This window comes from Silurus meridionalis, chromosome 13 (assembly GCF_014805685.1).
Source record: "Silurus meridionalis isolate SWU-2019-XX chromosome 13, ASM1480568v1, whole genome shotgun sequence".
Classification (NCBI taxonomy): domain Eukaryota; kingdom Metazoa; phylum Chordata; class Actinopteri; order Siluriformes; family Siluridae; genus Silurus; species Silurus meridionalis.
In genome coordinates this window covers 19,334,071-19,358,258 of record NC_060896.1, presented here as the reverse complement: position 1 = coordinate 19,358,258, position 24,188 = coordinate 19,334,071, and the positions used below count along the sequence as shown (strand labels likewise).

General features: G+C 37.5%; 1 protein-coding gene across 1 annotated transcript; it reads right to left on the bottom strand.

Annotated features, from left to right (window-relative positions):
• Positions 1 to 4,956: 4,956 nt before the first annotated feature.
• si:ch211-14c7.2 lies at positions 4,957 to 19,151 on the bottom strand. The gene is made up of 6 exons (XM_046863747.1): positions 18,876 to 19,151; positions 13,937 to 15,685; positions 9,975 to 10,171; positions 8,070 to 8,191; positions 6,565 to 6,688; positions 4,957 to 6,313 (listed from the first exon to the last, which is right to left on the bottom strand). The coding sequence occupies exons 2-6, from the start codon at positions 15,648 to 15,650 to the stop codon at positions 6,185 to 6,187; spliced, it is 2,286 nt and encodes a 761-aa protein (XP_046719703.1). The 5' UTR covers positions 15,651 to 15,685; positions 18,876 to 19,151; the 3' UTR covers positions 4,957 to 6,184.
• Between the last annotated feature and the right edge of the window lie 5,037 nt (positions 19,152 to 24,188).

Below are 24,188 nucleotides of genomic sequence, written 5' to 3'. Positions count from 1 at the left end.
TTTCCCATTGTCTTACAGTGAGGAAAATAAGTATTTGAACACCCTGCTATTTTGCAAGTTCTCCCACTTAGAAATCATGGAGGGGTCTGAAATTGTCATTGTAGGTGCATGTCCACTATGAGAGACATAATCTAAAAAAAAATCCAGAAATCACAATGTATAATTTTTTAACTATTTATTTGTATGATACAGCTGCAAATAAGTATTTGAACACCTGAGAAAGTCAATGTTAATATTTGGTACAGTAGCCTTTGTTTTCAATTACAGAGGTCAAACCTTTACCGTAGTTTTTCACCAGGTTTGCACACACTGCAGGAGGGATTTTGGCCCACTCCTCCACACAGATCTTCTCTAGATCAGTCAGGTTTCTGGCCTGTCGCCAGAGTTTGAGCTCCCTCCAAAGATTCTCTATTGGGTTTAGGTCTGGAGACTGGCTAGGCCACGCCAGAACCTTGATATGCTTCTTACAGAGCCACTCCTTGGTTATCCTGGCTGTGTGCTTCGTGTCATTGTCATGTTGGAAGACCCAGCCTTGACCCATCTTCAATGCTCTAACTGAGGGAAGGAGGTTGTTCCCCAAAATCTCGCAATACATGGCCCCGGTCATCCTCTCCTTAATACAGTGCAGTCGCCCTGTCCCATGTGTGCAGAAAAACACCCCCAAAGCACGATGCTACCACCCCCATGCTTCACAGTAGGGATGGTGTTTTTGGGATGGTACTCATCATTCTTCTTTCTCCAAACACGTTTAGTGGAATTATGACCCAAAAGTTCTATTTTGGTCTCATCTGACCATATGACTTTCTCCCATGACTCCTCTGTATCATCCAAATGGTCATTGGCAAACTTAAGACGTGCCTGGAGATGTGCTGGTTTAAGCAGGGGAACCTTCTGTGCCATGCATGATTTCAAACTAAAGACGTCTTAGTGTATTACCAACAGTAACCTTGGAAACGGTGGTCCCAGCTCTTTCCAGGTCATTGACCAGCTCCTCCCGTGTAGTTCTGGGCTGATTTCTCATTGAGACCCCACGAGGTGAGATCTTGCATGGAGCCCCAGTCCGAGGGAGATTGACAGTCATGTTTAGCTTCTTCCATTTTCTAATGATTGCTCCAACAGTGGACCTTTTTTCACCAAGCTGCTTGGCAATTTCCCCGTAGCCCTTTCCAGCCTTGTGGAGGTGTACAATTTTGTCTCTAGTGTCTTTGGACAGCTCTTTGGTCTTGGCCATGTTAGTAGTTGGATTCTTACTGATTGTATGGGGTGGACAGGTGTCTTTATGCAGTTAACAACCTCAAACAGGTGCATCTAATTTAGGATAATAAATGTAGTGGAGGTGGACATTTTAAAGGCAGACTAACAGGTCTTTAAGGGTCAAAATTCTAGCTGATAGACAGGTGTTCAAATACTTATTTGCAGCTGTATCATACAAATAAATAGTTTAAAAATCATATATTGTGATTTCTGGATTTTTTTTTTTTAGATTATGTCTCTCACAGTGGACATGCACTTACGATGACAATTTCAGACCCCTTCATGATTTCTAAGTGGGAGAACTTGCGAAATAGCAGGGTGTTCAAACACTTATTTTCCTCACTGTATATCCCGAAGGTGTCATACTAGATTCGGTCCCAGTGATTGGGAAATCGACTGGAAAGCACTGAACTCATTGTCATGCTCATAGAACCAGTTTAAATTTTGCTTGTCATAGGTCATTATCATGCAGGAAAAATACATTCATCATATAATACATCATGGTCAGCAATAACAGTCAGAGAGTTTGTGGCCTTCAAGCTGTGATTGATGGGTATTAAGTGGCTCAAAGTGTGCCTAGAAACATACCTCATACCATTAAACCATTTCCACCACATGGACTGTTGGCACAAAGTAGGTAAGGTTATTCATTATTCTTGCTGTTGATGCCAAATTCTGTCCCAACCATCTGTTTTGTACCTCAGCAGAAATAGAAGTTCAATTAACCAGGCCATGTTTTTTCAAGCTTTAAGTGTCCAGTTTTTGTGAATCACTTGAAGCCTCAGCTTTCTGTTCTTGGCTGAGAGAAGATAACCCAACATAGTCTTTTGCTGTTGTAGCCCTTCTGCCTTGAGGTTCAATTTGCTATGCATTCTAAGGTGCTTTATGTAGACTTTCTCATTAGTAAGGTAGTTCTGAATAAAACCTATGGAATTTTGTATGAAAGTCCTGGGAGATCAGCAATTATATAAATACGGCTATCTGGCATCAACAATCACTCCATGGGTAAAATTACTATTGTATTTTTTCAAAATGTAAAGGTTGTTGTGATCTTTACTGTAACGATGGGCAAATGGATAAAATGTTAAATGTATAACTGTACTGGAATTTTCAAAACTAGTGTGTATAATACATACTTAACACGAACAGAAAGTTTCATTTCTTCTTGTGCTGTGGCTCTGTTCATTCAAATAAATAAGCATTCTGTCCCTCAGATCACTGCATCATGCACCAGTGCCAATTGGATCCCACTACATGTGTGGTTTTGACATTGGACCTCCTGGAGTGTTTAAAGGCTCTGGCATGGAGAAGCTGATGTTGGATCTGTGATGATTACAAATGTTGTGCTCAGTAGCTCCTAGTTTTTTTAACCACAATGACTGTATAAGACTGTAGAAAGATCATTACTTATAATCTTATACCCCAGTGCTCATGTTAGTTCTCACTCTCCAGTGTTCTGTATTGTTGAAAGATTTATGATCAAACTCTTGATGTCACCCAAATGAGGATGGGTTCCCCTTTTGAGTCTGGTTCCTCTCAAGGTTTCTTCCTTATAACATCTAAGGGAGTTTTTCTTTGCCACAGTCACCACGGCTGCTCATCAGGGATAAATGCACACCATTCACCTTAACTGTTGATTTCTGTAAAGCTGCTTTGAGACAATGTCTGTTGTGAAAAGCGCTATACAAATAAACCTGACTTGACCATTATTTTATTTATTTATTTATTATTATTATTATTTATTTATTTATTTTTTTTTTACAAATACTTAAATTAGAAGTAGGAATGTTAACACATTGCACATGCACTGGGTGCTTACTGATTTCACACCAAGATTTGACAAGAATGAGGATCACAGAGGAGTGTCTACAAAATGACAATGAAAGGGGACTATTTTCTACATAGATATTATGTTCTTTTATAAATGGAAGAAGAAGAAAAAACAGTATTGCACCTGGCTATTAAACTCCAGAGTGCTTCGATCTGCAGTTTTCCTCAGTGAGTCAGAGAGTCCCTAACAGTTTTAAATAACTAGTACAGCTTGTTATTTCATAATTTTAACTGATACATTTTAGAAATAGTTTTTATCTTTATATCCAGGTCTTAATAACTATTAAATCAGGAGGAATTTTCCACTGACCACCTATCTATCTATCTATCTATCTATCTATCTATCTATCTATCTATCTATCTATCTATCTATCTATCTATCTATCTATCTATCTATCTATCTATCTATCTTTCAACAATGTCAGTGTGATTTACATATTTGTTATTGACTTATCCCACCACAACTTCCACAGTAGGAAATAGGTTCAGAATCACATGATGCCACAGAGTTGAATGCACTGTCATGGTCAGGTGGTTTTAAAGGTTAATCGAAACTTTTTAATTTTGGTCAATTCAGAGATCTGAATTTCATAAAATGGAGGCAAAAATCCTTTTCACAAAATACATATGATATTTCTAAGCACAAGCACAAACTTCAAGGCAAGTTAATTAACACATAAACTGTACATATGAAATATCCATACAGTCTAATGAAATAAAATTTCTTGAAACAACATAGCATGTGAAAACAAGAAAAATATTGTAAACAAAACGGAGCAAAAACTAGAACGTAAGCTTCAGTCACAGTGACTATTGTTTGTTAACAGTGACTAAAATTACATTTGTATTAAAATGTATGAAAAAGGAACTCAGTAAATACAATTAGAAGCTCAGAAAAATCAGAAATATCAAAAAAGCAGGTGCTTTCAGGAGACTGAGAATGTAGGAAAGTAGGAAGTAATCTTTCTGTCATCAAAAGGAGCCTGTCCAGTTTTATTAGTGTTTCCTGTGAATAAATGCCTCATTGTGAGAATCTGGTAAAGTTAGAAAGTAAAGTGCAGAAACCAAAGGCACTACTCTCAATGTATATAGAAGCAGATGTAGTCTTAACAATGCTCAAGTACATGTATAACTGCATAGACAGTATAAAACAGCTTGGGGTGGTCCAACACATTCATTCCTATAAAGTTGAAAACTTTATGCATGAACTAAAATGTTGCAATAAAAGTAAAGGAACATTTGCAATATAAACATTAGTATAGGTCTATTGAAAAAATAATAAAATTAGAACCTATTAACTTTAATTATGCACTAGAAGAAGGTAATGCCAAATACCTGTATGTTTCAGTAAAAGCATTGAGATCATGAGCAAGAGTTGCCAACCCATATTCTGATGATCACATTCTCCCCATGTAGGTCCATGTTTCTTCCCACAGGGTTGATAAATCTGGATTGGCTATACTAAGCTGCCCCCAAAGTGTGACTAAGTGTGTGCATGGTGTCCTGTAATGGACTCTCTGGAAAGGGTCCAGGATCAGCTCACCTCTGACCTGAATAAAGTAGTTACTATAGACGAATAAGTAAATGAAGAATATGGAATATTTCTGCTACTGTTCGAACATGTGTATCTACAAATTATTGAGATAAAAGTTGTATTTTAATATGTGTACAATTAAGGAAGCAAGCTTGAAACTCCTTTACACTTCACTGGGCAAAATGAATATGCGATAAATAATCATAGAGTTGTGCATCTTTGCAACCGCAATCAAATATTTGCGGAAACAATGTAAAATACACGGATTCCTTTTTTTAATTGTTATCAATTGACATGTTGACAGGAGTACATGATCTTCAAACTGAGAAAATACAGTCTTTATTCTTCAGAATTTCACATTTAGTAAAAAAAATGGCACACTGCAGTTTTCTGATTCAAGTGAAAAATTAAGAAAATAAAAGCAATTTGAATTTAATGGTCTGCAAAAATCCAAATACTGATCTTTCATTGAAAAGTGAGCTAGGATGATAGATTGGACAGCAAATATTTTATTCTGAAACAAGTGTAATTGAAAAGACAACAACAAGAACAATAAGTGCATTATTTAAACATCATTACAAGGAAGAAAAGTGTAACAGCATGAATCAAGGGTTGGCACAGGACAAGTAAATATGTTTCAGATTAGTGTCATATAATTTGAAAGTCCAAATGTCCTTATTGTCCACAATGGCAACAGTAATAAATTAAGGATATTTAATGAAGACTAGGTTTAGAGTGCTTCTATTGAGCCCTTAATTATGTTTCTTACTGTTAAATTGTTTTTGTTGCTCTTGCACTTCTATATCTATGCTTGCAATTTACATCAGATAAACGTATATGCCAAATGATCACCTGGGTTAATAAAAACATATTTGATTAGGTTGTGGCATCATGTGAATTGTTGAATGAAAAATTAACCCTAGTATTTTAATTGTAATTATATAATGTAATTATATAATATAGCATTTGCTACCATTTGTTTCTGTTCTTTCTGTGCCCATAATGTTTTCCTCCTTGTTCTCCAGTTTTCTCCCACCTCCCAAAAACATGCTGGTAGGTTGCTGACAAATAACCAATAGGTGCACCCACAGGATATTCATAGTGAATGAATGAATGAATGAATGAATGAATGAATTAAACAATACAGTAGTCTGGCAACATTCGATAAGTTAACCACCTAACTAGTTGGCTTAACTAACATCAATGTTCCCTCTCCAGCATTAGATATCTTATGTTAAATGCCAGCAAGCTAACATTAGGTAAACACTATTATTGTGTAATCAAAATCAGTAGCAAAAGTTGCACTATAAGTAAACAGTTTAGGTAAAAGTGGTAATGTCATATGATCAAGCTGCTCCTTGTTGAATGTTATTTATTTCCATTTTAAATTTGTTGTTTGGGAAATGGACCTACTAAAATACTAACAGACATAATTATACAACAACTAATCTTCCATGCGACTGCAGATGGAACAGAAAGTACACCCTAATGGAAAATGTAATTTTTTTTGTGTAGTTATTTTATCTGCAGGTTTTAAAGAATAAAGTTATTTAAAATGAGGATAAACTATGACATGATGTTCCTGTTGATGTCATAAGAGAGTCTTCTTTTAGCATAAGCCGCTTTCTGCTGGTTGGAGGTTGGAAGGTTTGGTGAAAACCTCGCCATGTTGTGTTTGCGACCACCTGCACGCTCCTGAAAGAGAAAAATCATCATTTTAGTATAAATCTGCATATTACAGCTTTAAAAGTTCAGATCAAGCCACAAATATATTTAAAACTGCATATATACTTGTAGTTATCATCCAAATAATTTAATATCATCTTAAATCATCTTAAAACAGTGAGTGGGTTACAAGATTTAATATAAATATTTTGTTACAAATATGTAAATGAAAAAGTTGTGTTTTTTCCAATGTGCTTAAAATAAACAACAAATGAACGTACGGGTTTCGGGGTCCTCAAGTTCAATGACTGCAGGAGAATCTTTCGGGAAAGAGACTCTGAGACCTTGTATTTCACACCAATCATGCGGTCCAGATCTTGAAGGCCATCCAGTAGACTCTGTTTCCTTAAAGATCAAATACATCTAGTTTATACATCACAACCTTTAGTAACAGAGAAGCAGTGTGTGTCAGGCAGAGAATTGATTCATCACCGAGACACAGTTTAACTAGTCAATCAGTGCATTTTATGATTTTTTTTTTTTTGTGCTAACAGTCTAAACTAGCCTATTTTTGGCTAAAAGGAGTGAAACCTGAGCTGACCAGCTGAGCTGTTATATTATATACCACTATACCACTAGTTTAGAATTTACTAGAAATTATTGTAAATTGTTATACTACAAACATGATGCAATACTGCAATGTTAAGACTTGCCACACGAGGGCATTCACAAGGTGGAGCCAGTGTAACCTAAAAAAGGGATATATTGTAGTACCATAGCACAACATAAAATGAGCATGTGTTCTGACCTCATGGCCATTTTTCATATTATTGCCTCCAAATACACTATGATCCTAAACAGGATAAAGCAGTTACTAAAGATAAATTAATTATATATAGTTTATACAATTTTTCTTTTGAAGATGATTTTGAACGTTGTTTATTTCGGCAGACTGAAAGCACTGTTTTGATCACTGAGACAAAAAAAATGAATACACTGGCTACAGTTGTATTGCTGTAATATTTAAAGTGCTAAATGGTGAACACTACAGACATTGCTCAAATTGAGTCAAGTCTAATGGGGGGTCCTCAGTTGTGGTAGTGGTGGTGGTGGTGGTGGGGTCTTTCTGTCAGAATCAACTATTTGCAATGTAACACAAAGTTTAAGGCCTGTTTAAGGGCATTTTTTATTAGTTAAAACAACAAAAGGATAGCAAAATATCAGGCGATGTCAGGGAAAGAATACATGTTAATGTATTAGTGGTCTGTCTGATTTTGTCTGTGCTTGCCTTCCTGTCTTTGTTGCAGTTGACAGCCGATGGCCATCTTTTGAGTGCAAAAGATGAGCGTCTGAGCAACCCCAGCATAAACGGACCTATTCATTTATTTACAAATTACCCCTCAAAAAAATCATTAATTTTCTCTTTAATACTCTCCATTTCATAGCTGGCTTCACCTAGCGGCACCAAACAAGCAGTAAATAATATCATGCGTATGGTGGTTTTTAGATGTGGGGGTGTTTGCATTTTAAAGAGACATGACAACTATTTAAATAAACATGCTTATGTCACATGAATGATTGTAAATAATTACTTATAATTACTTAATAATAAATAATTACTTGGTGATGGGAAGTCCCTAATGCCGGATCCTCCCAGACCCCCCTTAATTCGAGCACTGACTACAGACACAATAAAAGCTTAAGCTCTAGCTGAACTTTGCAATACTGGAATACTTACAAAAAATGTACGTCACTGTCAAATAAAATACAAAATTTTCAAATATACCCATTTGTATCAGGCAAGCTGTCTGTTGCAGGACCTCGCAGCAGCTCTGTCAATGTGGGAATGCTGTCAGAATCTCCACAGGAGGACTTTAAACACGGAAAGGCCTCTAAAAACACATTTGGCTGCACACACAGATGGAGACCAACCACAGCCAACAAAGAAAAACAGTAGATAAACATTATGTTCATAATTCTTGATAAATGTATGCATGAATAAAAGGCTGAAGACTAAAATACAAGAAAAAAAAAACAATCTTACTAAATGTGCCTAGTGAATAGTGTGTGATTTGAGACCAAACATTTATGCTATGTGTGTACATGTGTAATCATTTTAAATAAATACAGTCACAGAAAAAAAACAATATACACACCTTCAGTTCTGTTTTTTATTCATCAGGGTCTGAATAGCAATTGGGTGGTCCTTAGTACCTTCTATTAACAATTAGCTTCAGCAAACAATGATGACAAAAACCCTACATCCCTACATATTTTAATATATGGTGATTTTTCCCTGGAATAAACCATTATTTAGAAACCAGGTGGGAAAAGATGCTCTTATTTAGAACACTTTTTCATTTCTTTGATGTTTGAGGGCATTTGTTTATGCACAGCTTTCTTCAGATCATAACACAGCATCTCAATAGGGTTGAGGTTTAGAATACAGAGCTCCTGTAAAACAAAGCCCAAATCATCTCCCCTTCACCACCATGTTTGACCTTATGTTTGATAAGAGGGATTTGTGGTGATATGATCCGCTTGCTTTTCACCAAACATGGGAAGAAATATATCAACCATAGTCTAATCAGTCTAAAGGATATTGCTCCAGATCTTTTGTGGTTTATTTAAATGCAAGAGAATGGGCTTTTTCCTATCCAAACTTTCATGAAAAAATGGATGTGCTTTCATGAATGCAAACATTCAGTATACTTACAGAGGCCCGTAGGTCACATGATGTAGCTCTTGTGTTTTTTCTTCATAACTCTGAGCATTAAACAGTATGACCTTGAACTGAATTTGCTGTGATGCTACTAGAAAGATTGGCAATGGTCTTGAAGACTCTTGATTTGTAAATCTCTCACTGTAGAATGATGCATTTCAAATTGTTTGGAGATGGTATTACAACCATTCCCAGATTGATGAGCAGCAACATTTGCTTCTTGTGAGATCGTAGCTAATCTTGTTTTTGCATAATGACACAACACAAAATAATTTTTAGAGATGATTGACACTTGGCTGCCAATTTCTGTTTGTTTAAATTCAAAGTGCACTAATATTTCTAAATGTTGGTTTACTTTGAGAAATAATGGCTTCATATTGAAATAGGAGTTTTGTTGTCTAATGATTATTTATTTGTTTTTATAAGGTGGAAAGGACCACATAGTGTGTTTTAGATCCGTCATTACTGACACACTGACAGGTGATGTGAATACAGAAAAGATATTTCAGCAAAAACCAATTAAATAAATGAAACAGTGCATTGCTTCCTGCTGTTTATGGGGCTGTGTATCCTCAGACTGGTCAGAGTGTTGACCCTTGTTCATCACCAAAAATGCCTGTAATAGGCATGTGAAGATCAGAACTGGAGTGTAGAGCAATGGCAAAAATGGAAACAAGCTGCACTTTGGGAAAATGGCAAACCAACTGGAAAACTTGCTGGAAAACCTTGGGTCCTAGTATTCATGTGGATGTTACTTGTGACAGCTTGGTGCCAGATCCCACAGCTTAACACTCTACCTTCAGAAGCTTTTGGGAGTCCATGGCTTAATGGATCAGAGCTGTTTTAGCAGCAATGGGGACCTACATGATATTAAGCAGGTGATTTTAATCTTATGGTTGATTAGTGTAAAATTAGTGGAGGGTGTGCCTTCTTTTTTCCATGACTGTAGTTAATCAGATTTACACCTACCACAGTATTAAGAGATGAGTGTGTGAGGTGCATGTTTTCCACTGCAGTTGAAAACCAGCACTCCTTCTCTGCTCCTCTGCTGGCTACTTCCTGCTTGAAGGCAGTCCATATGTCCTCTGATTGCCTAACTGACAGGTCTCTGGTCCAGTCAGACATCAATGACAGAGGTTCATTTGAAACAGAGGAGTTTGTAATGTCTGTTGAAATAAAAAGAAGTGTGAGTAAGTTTCAAAACCAAAATGTGCTTTTAAACCTTAGGTAAAACACGATACAGGTAGTCGTCGACCTACAACCTATGCAACTTATGACCATTCGACTGTACAACCACAATCGCTAGCCGCGGCGTACCAGCTTCCGGCATCATTTCACAGAACTGTACATATAGCCTACTCTACTTACGACCAAATCGTGTTACGACCGGTTTGTCGGTCCCAATCGTGGTCGTAAGTCAGCGACTACCTGTAATAATTTTTTTTGTGTGTTATAATGCTGTGTAAGCAAATAGTTGTCATTATGCTATTTTCATGCGCTTTGTTAAATGTTCAACTGTTAAAAGGATACAATAATTTTCAGCAGTGGCTAATTGTTATAACTGATCTCCTTTAATTGACCTTATTAAAGAATCCTGTCTTTATTTACTCTGTACATACCACATGCCTCATTTAGCAGACAGACAAACAAACAAAAAACATTCCCACTGCCCTGGTGTCTATTTGTTGCCTGAAGTTTGCTACTAGGGTTGCAGCTATCAATTATTTTAGTAATTAAGTATTCTAACGATTATTCTATCGAATAATCGAGCTAAACATATAAAAAGTACATTTTCTTTATTAAAGAGCAATGCTAAACATACAAGAGAAAATAAGACAGGTCTTTCCAAATTCTAATTTGTTCCATTTTAAAACAAAATACATTTTTTATTGCTGAATTTGCATACAGGAATATTTGTGAAAACTAAACCCCAGTGCATTTAATAGCCATATTACATCAAAATGCAAATTACAAATATATAAATAAAAAATATCATAAATAAAAAAATATAAATCCATTTCAAATCACTTAACACTTAACAGTTAAACACACTGTACAGTGTTTTCTTTATTTTTTAGGTTGCAATTTTTTTAATTTTTTTGGCCTGAATTTTCTCCTTGCCCCTTGATTTTTCCTCCATGTTCCACCATTTTTCAGAGATTAGTGGGCAATGCGTCAGTAATAATGGTCCGTGGGGACACCCAGTGCTCTGTGTGTAGTTAACTGGACAAATAAATTGCCTCGATGCTTTTTTGTATTCAAATTACTCAAGCTACTCAAGGAATCGTTTCAGCCCTATTTGTTACTTTAATTTTGTACAAAAACCCATAAGGCTAAAGTAAGAAAGAGGCTTTTTACTTGTCTCATAGGCATTACAGCACAGTGACATTTTTCAGCACATATCCCATCAAAGTTAGGATGCTGGGGTCAGAACTCAGCCTTGATGCAGCACACCAGGAGCATATGGGTTAAGGGCCTTGCTTAAGGGCCTAAGAGTGGCAGCTGGGCAATAGTGGGGCTTGAACCCCCAACAGTCCAATCAGTAGCCAACAGCTATAACCACTGAGCTGCCACTTCCCATACAGTAACAAAACAAATAATCAAAACATGAAATGTTCTCCAGTTTTGCCAATGACAGCATATTTGCTTCAAGTAGGCTCAAGTAGGCTTTTATTGTCAATTTCAAGCATATAATGAATACATTTTCAGTGCTAATCAGACAAGAATAGGTCCCCGTTTAGTCTGGTTCCTCTTGAGGTTTCATCCTCATACCATCTTGGGGAGTTTTTCCTCACCACTGTCATCACTGGCTTGCTAATTGGGGATAAGCAGTCCAGTTCCTTTGTAATGAGTGGTTGAATGGCTATTGAGTTGTCAAATAGCTAATAGTCATAAAACAATGGATTGTGCTGACAGGACACAGCAAGCAGGTGAAACTGATTTTGTTTTAAAAAATTAGCTTTTGTTACTCGAAACCTCTATTGGTCCCGTTTCCTACAAAGTGGCTTTGTGAATGTTTACAATTTATATCACCCCACTTCAAAAATAAATAGGCCACTTCATCCTTAACGTAACAACAAATTTATTATCTGTAAAAAAAATCTATAAAGAACTACTGTGTGATTTTTAGTCAAACACGGACTTCTATGTGCCATGTAAATAATTCTTAATAACACACACATATGTAAATTGCAGAATCCATACAGATTCAGTATACAGTAATCACAGTTTATCGCGATAAAATTGCTATATTATGTATACAGTAATGTACCGTTTTAACATTTTACTAAATTATATAATTAATAAATATATTTGTATTTATAAATTTCATTATTTCAACATAAAACTCCATAAAAAAACAATTCCAGAGAAAAGAGACCGGGAAAATCAGCGAAGCAAATTAATTATGTGGCAAATGCAATTCCGCAATAAACTGGGGGCACGAGATTGGAACCGATAAAGCGGTGGATTACTGTAATTCCAAATTACCGCTTTATTTAGTTTTTTCTTTTGCATGACCATCTTGAATGATTCAACAAATAAACATGTTCAACAGTGTTGAATCTGGTGTAAAGCAGATTATCTAGATAAAGCTCTTGTGTACAGGGCTTTAATTGGCTTGCAATATGCAGGTAATGTTTTGAGCAGCGTTTTTTGGGGGCTACTTTATACAACACGTTTGCTATTTATCAGTAAATATAATACATAGCTAGCGGTCTATGTAGAAGCCCATGAGCAAGTATTGTTCTAGAGAACCTGAGTAGTTCTATAATCAGACACTCATACTCATTCATAGCTTTAGGCACTGTCACTTTATTGCCAGTGTAATTTCAATTTGCTGACATTTATTTTGCTGTCTGGTTACGATGCTCACTTTGCTGAAGTTTGTACTGCACTGCCACTTCAATTCACCTCAAGGTTGCTCTTGCAATGTTTACACTCTACTGCACACTATTTGTACTGCTCTGTGCCCCATTAGCACCTGCACCAATGGTCAAAAATATCCATCACTGTGACATTTGAGTCTTGCTTTTGTGCAGGCACAACTATCTCAAAAACAGAGCCCACAAGCAGCTTACACAATACTTAAAAGGAGATTGTAAACTTCCTTTACTTATTGGCTGAGTTTGCTGCATACCGCCACCTAATGCTGCTTACTACAAAACATCATGGACAGCACATGTTGCACTGGAAATGATGGTATATGCCAATACAGTGTTTTATTTCTATGATATATACAGTATTTAGTATATACCATATTTACTATTTGGATTGCACATTACACTTATTTATAGACACAATAAGGTAAGATTTTCCACAGTGCTCTTTGTATTAGCTTGACTCTGATTTGAGCTGCATCTAGTATAAGGCTAAGAGGATCACAGAGAGAGAGAGAGAGTGAGAGAGAGAGAGAGAGAGAGAGAGAGAGAGAGAGAGAATGCAAGTGCTGCATTCCCAGTAAATTTATGAGAAGTGAGGGGGCCTGCAGGAGTCCAGGTCAGTCTAGATTAATGTTAGTCTTAATGAAATAGCAAAAAAAATCCCTCTCAATCTGATTTATATTTAGCATTTAGAGTACTGAGTAGAATAGGCGTTCAAAGCTCTGACAGTCCAGGTGCAGAAAATTAAAAATGTTTTTGTATTATTATATTATAATTATATTTTGCTATTTTCCCATAAATGTGGCAAATTATTATAAGAAGTCAATACTGTACAACCTTACTTTGAGTTGAGAGCCAATAATACACAAATATAAAACAAAACATGATGTTTATAGTGACAAATACTCAGATGGACAATGTATGTAGCAACAAATGTGTTGCTATAAAATCTTAAAAGACAACCTGGGTCAGTTGGACAGAACAATTCTAGCAGACATAACAAGTACTGAACACCACAGGAGATAAAGTCTACCATAAAGTTGCACTCACCAATGCCAACATTCTTTTCACAAGGCACTTTTTTGAGCTCGTTGAATCCTGCATTCCAGATCTGCTCATCTCCTGCCTTCATAAAAATGCCAAATTCATCCTCATCTGCTTCATCCACCACTCCAAGCTCTTCATCTGCCACATTCTCCTCTTCCTGGCCTCTCTCTTGCTTTTTGAACTGCTCCAATGCTGGTTTTACTGCTAATCTCATACCCTCGGTCTCCTCTTGTTGCTGACTACTCATGGCTCTGAGGGCAGTTGCATTTGTGGTGGGGGCCGGATTAGACGACGACGTAATAGCATTAGCAACAATGAAAAAGCCAGAACCTTGTGATAAAGAATTAGCAAGCTCCTCAAAAGTCTCATTTGTGGCATTTAATTCCCCTCCCTCCTTAAATGTCATATTTACTTCCATGATTACTTCCTGCTTTTGATGAAAACTACACACTGGTGACCCCAAATGCTCCTCTGCTGGTTCTTTCAAATGATTTACTTTCTTCATTTCACCAAAATGGACAATCTTCTCCATTTCATTATTCAAGGAACTCTCATCTTTCCTATTCTTTATCTCTCTTTTCACTTGTGAAACCGTTAAAAAAGTATCATCTGAAAGGTTGCTGAATGCAGGGTTTATAATGGCCTCCTCAAAGTGACTATTAGTTCCATTCGTCTTATTGGTATCCGCTGAAACTATTTCAGACTCTACCCCATGCTGTTTAGATTTCTCCATATCAAATTCACTGGATTTATTTAGATTTCTTTCTGTTAAAATGGTGTGTGTGGTGTGATTATGGCTAATGGTGGATAAGATTCCATTTTTCTTATGCATAACTACTTCAAATCCTGGACTATGCTTTTCAGAGTATGGCATAGCACTTTCCTTGTATTTTAATACATGATTCAGAGTCACTTCGGCTATAAATTCACTCTCATTTTGACTCAATTCTGTGGTATTTTCTGTGCAGTCGCTGGTAGAAATGGGTATGTCTTGATCCCCAAAGCTATAATTGAGTTTTGGGCAAGAGGCTAGTGTTGTGTCTTCTTTCACAGAAAACTGTGACCCATTTGCATGCTCTTCATCATTGTTAATTGCTGTCAGGGCACTTTTTGCCTGTAGGCACTGTGTTATGGAGTGTTTGTCCAAAAGTTCCGGTTTCGTAGAGCTGTCTCCCTCTTTATTCTCAACCAATGAGATATTCTCCATGGATTTAGGCCTCTTGTTAGACTTCCTCCATTTCCGGACAGGTCTGCCATCAGAAATTCCCAAGCCATCCTGACTCCCTTTTTCAGATTTTCTTCCATCCACTCTGGTCCCCACAGTACAGAGGTAATTGCATCCTTCAGCATTGAGAAAGAGGCATCGAGTTTGGGTTTGTCTGCCTCCATCAGAGTCCTTTAATGTGGCCACAGTCACTAGAGCACCAAGTCCTCCTTGCCTGACCCCAGGTGTATGAAATGAATGTGTCTTCCTATGAATACTCCCGATTCTACTCTCATGAGCTGTGTCAGATGCTTGAGAAGCAGCTGCAGTTTTTCTCTTACTTCTTGAATATCCTCCACTTACTGCCCAGGCCCTAAGACCTTTAATTAGTGGGATTGCGCCAAATCCGAGGGCACTGCTGAACGTCGTACCATTTCGCCTGCAACCATGGAGCAGCTCTCTATGGGCCACATCCAGGCAAGGGTAGTTATTGTTGTTGTTGTGCTGTAGCATTTTGTTTGTTATTGTTCTGAGGGGTCGGTTAAGTGCTGTGGGAAGAAAAGAGAAAAACATTCGACATGCCCAATCAAAAGATAATTTATAATCGAAATAATTTATTGTCAACATTTAAGTGATATAATTTTTGAGATCATCACTAGATCATCACTATGCAACACTAGGCTCTTGTTAATTTAAAATGTATATTTGTAATATATGTATTTTTGTAAAGCTGCTTTGGGACTTTGTCTATTGTTAAACATTCTACTAATAAAAATTGTATTTAACTGAATTCATACTGAGAACATAGAAATATCCCATAGTCACTGATGCAAGCAATGTCATTTTAGTATGCTGAAGCTATACAATCCTTAACACTTATGAAAACAATAAACAGTGTTACAATTAAAATAAATTTATGTGCTGCCATTCACTGATTTTGTTGCTTTGCCAAGATGAGGCAGTGTGAAATCATGAAAATTATACCAAAGAATCTACCGGCTGCAACACTATACTATACAGCTCAATTATTATTATTATTATTATTATTATTATTATTATTACTATTATCATCACAAATACTGTAATGTTTTTTACTTGGGAATGACACTATACAGTATAAGTATATGCACTGTGTCATAACCTTTTTATTCATTCAGTATAAAAACAATGTAAAGGCAAAATCTTTTTTAAATGATCAAATGAAATCAAAGAAAATGACCATTTCAGGCTGCTGTGTTCCCTCTTTAAAACAGAATGAACCTCTGTAAAAATGAACTTATTTTTTTTAACTAAATTAAAGGTTTTCATTTAGCTTTTTTGTTCATTAGACTTTCATGTAGCACTACAAACAGGTATAATTCTACAAGCAGGCAAATTACCACTTCTTTCCACTGCTTTTTCTTTTTACTGTTATTGAAGAATTAACAGCTAGTTTTAAACTGTAATCAACACACACATGCACATTGTTAAATGAAATATTACAGTATTTAATTTATTATTTAAAATATAATACAAAAATGACATTTATCTGCTAAAATAACATTGTACAACATTAAAATCTAAAAGGAAATTGAAAATTACTTATGCTGACTAAAACCTATAGTGACAGCTTCTTTAAAGAGGTGTTGAAAGCAAAAACTCTAAGATCCATTTGCAGAAGGCACACGCAGCATTGCACCTGCAACATACACTTAGACCACCTACAATGTGAGTGCAGATGGGCAGTAAGGGCTCCATTTTTGTGATGATGTGAGGATGGAATGATGTGGTGTACGGAAAAAAAAAGTACAATTGGCACATTGTATATTTTTATTCTTTGTTACCATTGAGGTGATAACATGGCACAGCGTGGTGCAAATACATTTTTAGTGTTAATTAAATAATTTAAACATGAAGTGTGATATGTTATACAATCAAATCAGTGCAGCAATGTCTGCTTTTAATAAAGAAATAAAATTATATTTCACATAGTGTATGTTTTTTTATTAAAATAATTGGCCTGTGTCTGTCACAGATTATATGTGAATATTATATTGGCATAATAAAGCACAGCTGGTTTTATTCTGTATATCCTCATTACAAAACAGATTCCTGCTTTAATAAGCTTTATAAATATTATACAATATAATAATAATACAATAATAATATTGTAAATAATAATACAATATCCTTGTTAGAATCTATAGTCTCGCCTTGCAATCAAAAATATAGAATAGGTGGCTATGGAGCCTCAAATGGCTCTTTAACAAGATATGACTGTTATGTTGCACGCAGTGATGCTTCTGTGTCAAAGATTAATTATATAAGCCTGTCATAAAAAGACACATTATAAAAGCTTCATGTGTGAGCAAGACTTTAGCAGTTACAGCTGTTTTGCTTGTTCTAGTTAGTATTTGGGTAAAGTAGATTATGTAAATTGAAGTGGCATACATGCTTAGAGAAAATCTACAAGGTTGGGTTGTTGTGAATGTGCTTGAAATGAGGAAAAGTCTTATGCCTGCATCTACAGTATAGGTGATATCACAAACATTTTCAGATGAAAATAAGTTTAACATCTCATTAGATTGAATGATTTCAGAATATCGTGTCGGTTTTTGCACCATTCCCCTCAGAACAGTGGAGTACAGTGAAAAGCGAAATATTGATTTTCACCAAACCAATAAGTATGCATTATGCCTATGACAGGCCATAGGAATAGGGTTGGAATGTAGGCACCCTCATTAGCTTATTGTGGGCAGACCACAATGGGGAAAACCTTTTCATTTCAGCATGACAGTGGCTTTAACGCAATGGCCGGATGTGGGCAACCCACAGTGATCGTACTTTAAATTCATGTGGGATGCATACAGAAATGTGGGCTGTCCAGAGTAAATTCTGGTTGACAGTTTTGTTATAAGCCCTTGTAAAGAGCTGGGTAAGACTGAAGTTGACTATTAAATTAAGCTTGTTCTGGCATGAATAAATAGCCCAAAAAGGTTTTATGCCTCACAGTAGATGATTTAAAGATTTAGAGATTATACAACTCAAATGTAAAAAGGATTTACTTTCATTTAGGTAAAGGTATACAATTTTATTTATCAGCATATTACTGAATTTAACATTTCAGCAATTGTGTTGTGTGTGTTATCTCAAGTTCATAAATTCAAATGCCAGGTATGTTAAATAAGGATATACCGAAAATACTATTTTACAATAATAATTTATTAATTATTTAAGTTAAATGAAGCTGTAGCTGTTAATTCACTGGGAAATTGTAAAATATTTTTCTTTTTTTAATATATTAACCCAGATCTGCGCTTTTAGGAATTTTCCTTCCATACACTGAATATAATAATAATAATACTAATAATAATAATTATAATAATGATGATGATAATAATAATAATAATAATAATAATAATAATAATAATAAAAGTAGGATAACGCTTAATATGCGACATATTGGGTTTGGGGACATGTCCATCAAATGACGTAATAAATAATAATTATACACTAAACTACAATTCAGACAATGGATTACTACCCCGTGTCTCCCTCTCTTACACACACACACACACACACACTCGCACACGATGAAACACATGATGATGAGATGCGTGGATGCTGCATCAGGATACAATAGGCGATGAAAGATTTCCCAAAAATGCGCATCAGGCTCAATCAAGCCTCATTACCCCGCGCTCAATAAAAAAAGATGAACACCGATAATCGATTCATTTACAGATGTCCATGTCTTACCTCGATCTCGATGCCGTGGCCATATTTTTTCTTTTCCACCAGCAGAATCTGTGTCACGAATCCCAGTGATGATTCAGATGGCCGCGCGCGTTGGAGTGACGTCTACACTGTCTAATCTACACCTGATTATTGGACCCGTCCCAGTATGTACTCCATCAAATAGTAAAAGGCACATATCCAAACGGGTTAGCGTGTATAATTATCCTTTCGATAAGGCGACACTGTCACACCACCATCAGGTCCCGGTAGTGGGATGCAGCGAGCCTATAGCGTTTGGATATAGCGCAGTATCGCCCCCTCTCTGACAAGACAAAAACCGAAGCCTTCTGCAACACACTCGCACGCACGCAGTAATTCAAATATTAAACGTTTGGGAGCCCTCTGGTGGAGAGATATACAGTTTCTCACAAAAGAGAGTACACCCCTAACATTTCAGCAACCATTTTAGTATATCTTATCAAGGGACAATACTATAGAAATGTGCAGCTTGTATAGAGGTACAGATTTACCGTCCTCTGAAAATTACTCAGCATACAGATATTATTGTCAAAATAGCTGGCAACAAATGTGAATACATCCTGAGTGAAAATGTCAAAACTGTGTCCAAAGTGTAAAAATTTGGCACCATTGTTATTCAGCACTGCCTTAATCGTCCTGGGCATGGAATTCACCAGAGCTGCACAGGTTGCTGGGAACCTATTCCACTCCTCCATAATGACATCAAGGAGCTGCTAGATGTTAGACACATGGCGGTTCCCCAGCTTCCGCTTGAGGATGCCCCACAGGTGCTCAATAGGGTTCGGGTCTGGAGACATACTCCGCCACTCCATCACCTTCACCTTCAGCTACATCAGCAGGGGAGTTGTCATCTTGGACATGTTTGTGGTCATTATCATGTTGGAAAACTAACCCAGCCATTAGGGTTGCACAAGCCAGTGCACTCGTAGTGCTGGTCCCAAGCCTGGATAAATAGGGAGGGTTGTGTTATGAAGGGCATCCAGCGTAAAAAATGGCAAATCAAATATGCGCATCACAAAAGAGAAATTCATTCCAGATCGGTTGAGGCCCGCGTTACCAACGACCGCCACAGGTATCGTTAGCCAACAGGGTACTGGTGGAAATTAGGCTACTGTTAGCCGAAGGAGGAGAAGGTGGGGAGGAAGACGTCTACAAAGACGCAGGAAAAGGAGAAGTGTAGAAGAGTGGAGGTTAGGGTTGGTATTTTAAATGTTGGTACTATGACTGGTAAAGGGAGAATGTTAGCTGACATGATGGAGAGGAGAAAGGTAGGTATGTTGTGTGTTCAGGAGACCAAGTGGAAAGGGAGTAAGACCAGGAACATTGGAGGTGTTCTTTCATGGTGTGGATGGAAAGAGAAATGGTGTAGGGGTGATTCTGAAGGAAGAGTACAGTAAGAATGTAGTGGAGGTGAAGAGAGTTTCTGATAGGGTGATCAATGTGAAGCTGGAAGTTGAAGGAGTGATGATAAATGTCATCAGTTCTTATGCTCCACAAGTGGGTTGTGAGATAGAGGAGAAGGAAACATTCTGAAGTGAGTTAGATGGAGTGGTAGAAGGTGTACCTAGGAATGAACGATTGCTGATTGGGGCAGATTTAAATGTGAATGTAGGTGAAGGGAACAGAGGTGATGAGGAGGTGATGGGTAGGTATGGCTTTAAGGAGAGGAATGTGGAAGGGCGGATGATGGTAGATTTTGCTAAAAGGATGGAAATGGCAGTGGTGAATACTTATTTTAAGAAGACGAAGGATCATGGGGTGACGTATAAGAGTGGAGGAAGGTGCACACAGGTGTTATGTAGGAGATGCAACCTGAAGGAGATTGGAGACTCCATGAGACAGTCACACCATGAAGGGAAAGAGTAGTGGAAGCCAGGCTGAGAGAAGAGGTGACCATCTGTGAGCAACAGCATGGTTTTATGCCAAGGAAGGGCACCACAGATGCATTATTTGCCTTGAGAATGTTGATGGAGAAGTATCAGAAGGAGAAGGTCAGAAGGAGTTGCATTGTGTGTTTGTAGATTTAGAGAAAGCAAACGACAGAGTGCAGAAAGAGGAATTGTGGTATTGTATGAGAAAGTCAGGTGTGTCAAAAAAGTATGTGAGTGTGGTGCAGGACATGTATGAAGGCAGTGTGACAGCAGTGAAGTGTGCAGTAGGAACGACAGACTGGTTCAAGGTGGAGGTTGGACTGCATCAAGAATCGGCTCTAAGCCCTTTCCTGTTTGCAGTGGTGATGGACAGATTGACGGACGAGGTCAGACAGGAGTCACCATGGACTATGATGTTTGCAGATGATATTGTTATTTGTGGTGAGAGTATGGAGCAGGTTGAGAAGAGCCCGGAGTGGTGGAGGTACATGCTGGAGAGAAGGGGAATGAAAGTCAGTAGGAATAAGACAGAGTACATGTGTGTGAATGAGAGGGAGGGCAGTGGAGTGGTGTGGTTGCAGAGAAAAGAGGTGGAGAAGGTGGAGGAGTTCAGGTACCTGGGGTCAACAGTGCAAAGTAATGGAGAGTGTGTTAAAGAAGTAAAGAGTGCAGGCAGGGAGAAGTTGGTGTAGAAGAGTGGCAGGAATGATTTTTGATAGAAGAGTGTCTGCAAGAGTGAAAGGGAAAGTTTATAGGACTGTGGTGAGACCTGTGAATGTTGTATGGTTTAGAGACAGTGGCATTGAGTAAAAGACTGGTGGTGGTGGTGGTGGTGCTGGAGGTAGCAGAGCTGAAGATGTTGAGGTTCTCGTTGGGACAAGGATGGGCAGGATCAGAAATTAGTTTATTAGAGGGACAGCGCATGTAGGACGTTTTGGAGACAAGGTGAGAGAGGCAAGATTGAGATGGTTTGGACATGTGGAGAGGAGGGACATGGGGTATATCGGTAGGAGAATGCTGAGGATGGAGCCACCAGGAAGGAGGAAAAGAGGAAGGCCAGGAGGCGGTTTATGGAGGTGGTGAGTGAAGACACGCAGGTAGTTGCGTTGAAAGAGGCAGCTGTAGAGGACAGGGGGGTATGGAGACAGATGATCCGCTGTAGCGACCCCTAATGGGAGAAGCCGAAAGAAGAAGAAGAAGAAGAAGATAATGCTGGAAAACTGTCCTTCGGCCCAGTTTCTGAAGGGAGGGCATCATGTTCTGCTTCAGAATGTCACAGTGCATGTTGGAATCCATGTTTACCTCAATGAACCGCAGCTCGCCAGTACCAGCATCACTCATGCAGCACCATGATGCTACCCCCACCATGCTTGACTGTAGGCAAGACACTGTCTTGGTACTCCTCACCAGTGCATCATCACACATGCTGGTCAACATCTGAGCAAACAAGTTTATTTTAGTCTCATCAGACCACAGGACATGGTTCCAGTAATTCATGCTCTTGTCTTCAGCGAACTGTTGGCAGTCTTTCTTTGAGCCAGCTTCAGAAGAGGCTTTCTTCTGGGACGATAGCCATGCAAACCGACTTGTTGCAGTGTGCCACGTATGGTCTGAGCACTGACAAAGTGCACCTTTCCGCTTCTGCAACCTCTAAAGCAATGCTGCAGCACTCATGCGTCTGTTTTTTTGAAGCAGCTTCTGCACGTGACGCACAGCATGACAACTCAATTTGATCGTCACTTGCGAGGGCAAGTGGAAATCCTCTGTATGACCCAAGCCACTGTACTGTAACTTAGTTTCAAGGTCTTACCGACTATCTTATAGTCTTGGCTGTCTTTGTGGAGACAACAATTCTAATTCTCAAATCCTCAGGGAGTTACAGTACATGTTGATCATCTAGTGGTCAGTATGAGAGAATTGTACTCAAAGCACCACATTTTAACTGCTCTCATAAAAGATATACAAATATGTATGGTCCAGTCAAGCAGACGAAAACATGAACATGATGAATAGGACCTGTGGCTTTGCATGGTTAAGTGACATACAGCATTATCACTTAGGGTGTACTTTTGTTGCAAGCTATTTTGACAAAAATGACTGTATGTTGAGTCATTTTCAGAGGACAGTAAATCTATACTGCTACTCTGAAATATATATAGTATATGGCCTTTCATGAGCACAATACACATGCTTAATGACTTTAAAGAGGAGTGGACTCAGCAGAGAGCAGCAATCACATGAGCAAGAAAAGAGACAAAAAACAAGAAAGTGAAAGGGGAAAATGCTGTGTTGTGTTGTTTCCAAGCTGGTTAAAAATGTTCTTGTCTCACTCTTTGCAACAAAGTCTTTCAAGCTTCAGACATACTTTTAGAGATACAATGTTAGCAATTATGGAAAACAAAAAATAATCAATGTCTATACTTTTTTTTTCAGACAGATCAAGTGGAACATTCATCTAAATATTAATATAAGCAAACTTAGTCACAACATATAATGGAAACAATGTGGAAAACGTTACATGAATGTTAATGTGTGATTAAACACATTGAATAAAGTCTCTTTTTCATAAAGTCACAGAGAGTAAAGCAGTAGGCTGATCACAAGATTTGCACTGCTCCTGTTAATGTTGCTAAATACGTCATTTAATGTAAGTGTATTAGGCAACTTTAACTTGTTTAAAGAATTTAACCCAACTATAACATTTTTTTAGCAGAAAAGACATTTGGCATGTATTGGAAAAATAGAAATCTTTATGAATGTCATGTACACAGCTTGAGTCACACATGAATAAGAAGTAGACAAAGCAGAAGCACTTCCAGGTTAATTTACTATAATTGAAATCTCCATCATGAAAGACTAAAGAATTACTGCACTTGTCATTCTTACTACCTTCTATATATTTCATTGTATTCGAACCTAATGGTAGCATATGTAGCAGACATGTAATTTAAAGCTCAGGGTAATATCAATCCTGTGTTCCTCATGGATATAGTGGGCCTTTTTTCTGAGCCAGAGGAAGTAGAGGTAGTAGAGGCAGGAGGTAAATGGATGCATAGGTGCAAGCAACTTTTTAAATGTTACACTATATATTTAAATGTTATAATTTTTTAAAAAGTAATAGTTTAAATATTCCATTAGTAATTCATCAGGAACGGCTCCCTGAGCAATAAACTTGACTGCATCTGACACCAGCATCGAGTTTATCAACACACCTTTGTATCAGATGTAAGATGTGTCTCAGCAACTAACAATCATGCCATATCACATTTTTTCTTTATACTGATGCTTGAAGTTTTTTAACTCTATCTGCATTGTTTTTGTGCATATTATGCATTTTTATGGGCTGCTGCAGGATTGGCTAATTACTGCAGGAATATGCAGTTGTGAATGTGTTGTCATAAAGGTGGCAGTGAGTGTATGTGAA

Bases quoted from the DNA above. Each gene is read 5' to 3' on its own strand.
- si:ch211-14c7.2 (XM_046863747.1), bottom strand. From the start codon at position 15,650: ATGCTACAGCACAACAACAACAATAACTACCCTTGCCTGGATGTGGCC. The intron at 6,689-8,069 runs GTATATTTGAAA...TTGATCTTTAAG, and splicing joins AGCTTGCCTGATACAAATGG to GAAACAGAGTCTACTGGATG. The intron at 6,314-6,564 runs GTACGTTCATTT...TTTCTCTTTCAG, and splicing joins ACTTGAGGACCCCGAAACCC to GAGCGTGCAGGTGGTCGCAA.